General features: G+C 41.4%; 1 protein-coding gene across 1 annotated transcript in view; it reads right to left on the reverse strand.

Annotated features, from left to right (window-relative positions):
* CUNH1orf123 (chromosome unknown C1orf123 homolog) overlaps positions 1 to 1,967 on the reverse strand; it is a 6,913-nt gene that overhangs the window by 3,930 nt on the left and 1,016 nt on the right. The window contains exons 2-5 of the mRNA XM_008633095.2: positions 1,896 to 1,964; positions 1,755 to 1,811; positions 919 to 1,000; positions 434 to 465 (exon numbers count right to left, since the gene is read on the reverse strand). Coding sequence (XP_008631317.1) covers positions 434 to 465; positions 919 to 1,000; positions 1,755 to 1,811; positions 1,896 to 1,964 — 240 coding nt within the window. The remainder of the gene's footprint in view (positions 1 to 433; positions 466 to 918; positions 1,001 to 1,754; positions 1,812 to 1,895; positions 1,965 to 1,967) is intronic.

Below are 1,967 nucleotides of genomic sequence, written 5' to 3' on the forward strand. Positions count from 1 at the left end.
GCCTGTAATTGAGTCAGAAAACCATTAGTTTCCATCTAATAGAGGCAGTGACAAGCATTAGTCTAGGAATGGATTGCTTGAAAGGCAGCACTGTCATCTCTGACGCCCCAAGTGATAGCAAAATCCTATGGCTCATTTCATGAGTGGTCAATAACTACAATTTCTTAATCTGCCATGAGGAAGCCTTCAAAAGGAAACCAAGAGGGGCATTATATAATCACCTCTAATTTGAATGATACAGTTCTGTGTTGTCTTATGAAATGTATCACACTATTCTACACTTGAGACTGTGCAGGAGTCTACAAGACAATTTCTGTCCGGGGACAGGACCAGCTTTTTGTGTTCTTGAAGGAGGATGATAGAGCAAAAACTCAAAATAGTGTTAATGGTTATTTATCTTTCACTTGTTACATAGAAGAGGAAACAAACTTACATTGTAAGGCTTGATTGTCTGACTTAAAATATCTAAAACAAAAAAAAAGTATACAAGTGAGTGGCACTGTGTTCAGTTGTATTCAGCACAAACCAAGCACCAGGATCTTTCAAAGAAATTTCCTTATACAAAGCAAAAGAAACAAAGTCAGCAAGCATTTCCTGCAGCTGGACTTCAAAAGGTAGAATTCAATTTTTCTCCCTTCTCCTGAGAAGTTTACACTGCACCATTTTTCCCTACCACTGCCAAAAAGATTTGCACACTTTTGTAAAATAACAATACAGATGGGTTTTGCTCATGCAGAAGCCTGGACTCACCAGGAGGCTTTGCTGTCTCCATGAACGTGATGTCCAGAATGTGCGTGTTGGGAACTCAAGCACCAGCGTACAAGGGAAGAAGTCCCTGGTGAAAGCTCTTTACAAATGGTGTCAAGCAAAAATGGGGACTAAAGGATAAACTGTAAAATGGAATGTCCAAGCACGTACCGATGGAGTTCTCCCTGGAGCACAGCTTGCACTTCTGCACCATAGTGGCGCTTCCTCGGCCGCCTTTCAGGGGAGCACTGTCCTAAAATCCATGACAAGAGAGACATTTTTAACCACTTCAGCTGAGCCACTGGAAACCTCTGCAAAGGTAAGGTGGTTTTTACAATGACCTTTAACTTTTTAAAAATACTGCAACTGCAACAAGGCAGGTTTTTTTATAACTACAGAGAGTAGTAATTCAACAAGCTGTGATTATCAAAGAATTATTCTGTTCTAAACTTTAAATAGGGAATAATGGATATTTATGTCTTATCCATATAGGCATGCTCTACTAATTCCTCAAAATACATTCTTAACCATTCTGCTGTATGCAACAAAAAGGGATGATTATTGCTAAGACCAGACAAGTATCCCTGACAAATTTTATCCCACTTTTTCAGCTTCCAAATGCTGATTTAGCAAGCTTAACTCATCTTGATTTACCTAACCTTCTCCAAAAGGATTCCATCAGCATCAGAGAATATGTTACAGCCACAACCTTATTCTGATACCACTTCAAAATTTCATTTTAAATTAAATTTTTACAGCAAGGTGGTTTTTAAAAGTAGATGTAAATACTTTGTTACCAACGGTCACCATTCAAATGGCATATTTCAATTAACAGTCTCCAAATATTTCCAAATATGGAACATGACAATTTTCTAAATGCATGTAGCTATTGAAAAACGATCTCATCAAGAGGGCAAGTTGTCACATCCCTGATGCGGATACGTGTGTAAGAGGCAAGTTTGTGTTCTCATTTTTGCTCAGAGGCAGGTTACAAGGGGCACACGCACCATCAGCCGCAGGTACTGCCACTTCTCCGAGACTTCACCGCAGTTCCCACATTTCAGCTGGAGAACACAAATCGGAAGGTTGAAAGCTGTCAATAATCAGGGATATGCGCCGCTCCCGGCCCCGGCCCCGCGGCCCCGCACCTTGAGGTACCATCGGAAGTCCTGGCCCTCGGCCCGCAGCCGGGTGATGTTCTCCAGCGTGGCGCGGAGCTG

Source organism: Corvus brachyrhynchos, unplaced genomic scaffold (assembly GCF_000691975.1).
Source record: "Corvus brachyrhynchos isolate BGI_N302 unplaced genomic scaffold, ASM69197v1 scaffold34, whole genome shotgun sequence".
In the NCBI taxonomy this organism is placed as follows: domain Eukaryota; kingdom Metazoa; phylum Chordata; class Aves; order Passeriformes; family Corvidae; genus Corvus; species Corvus brachyrhynchos.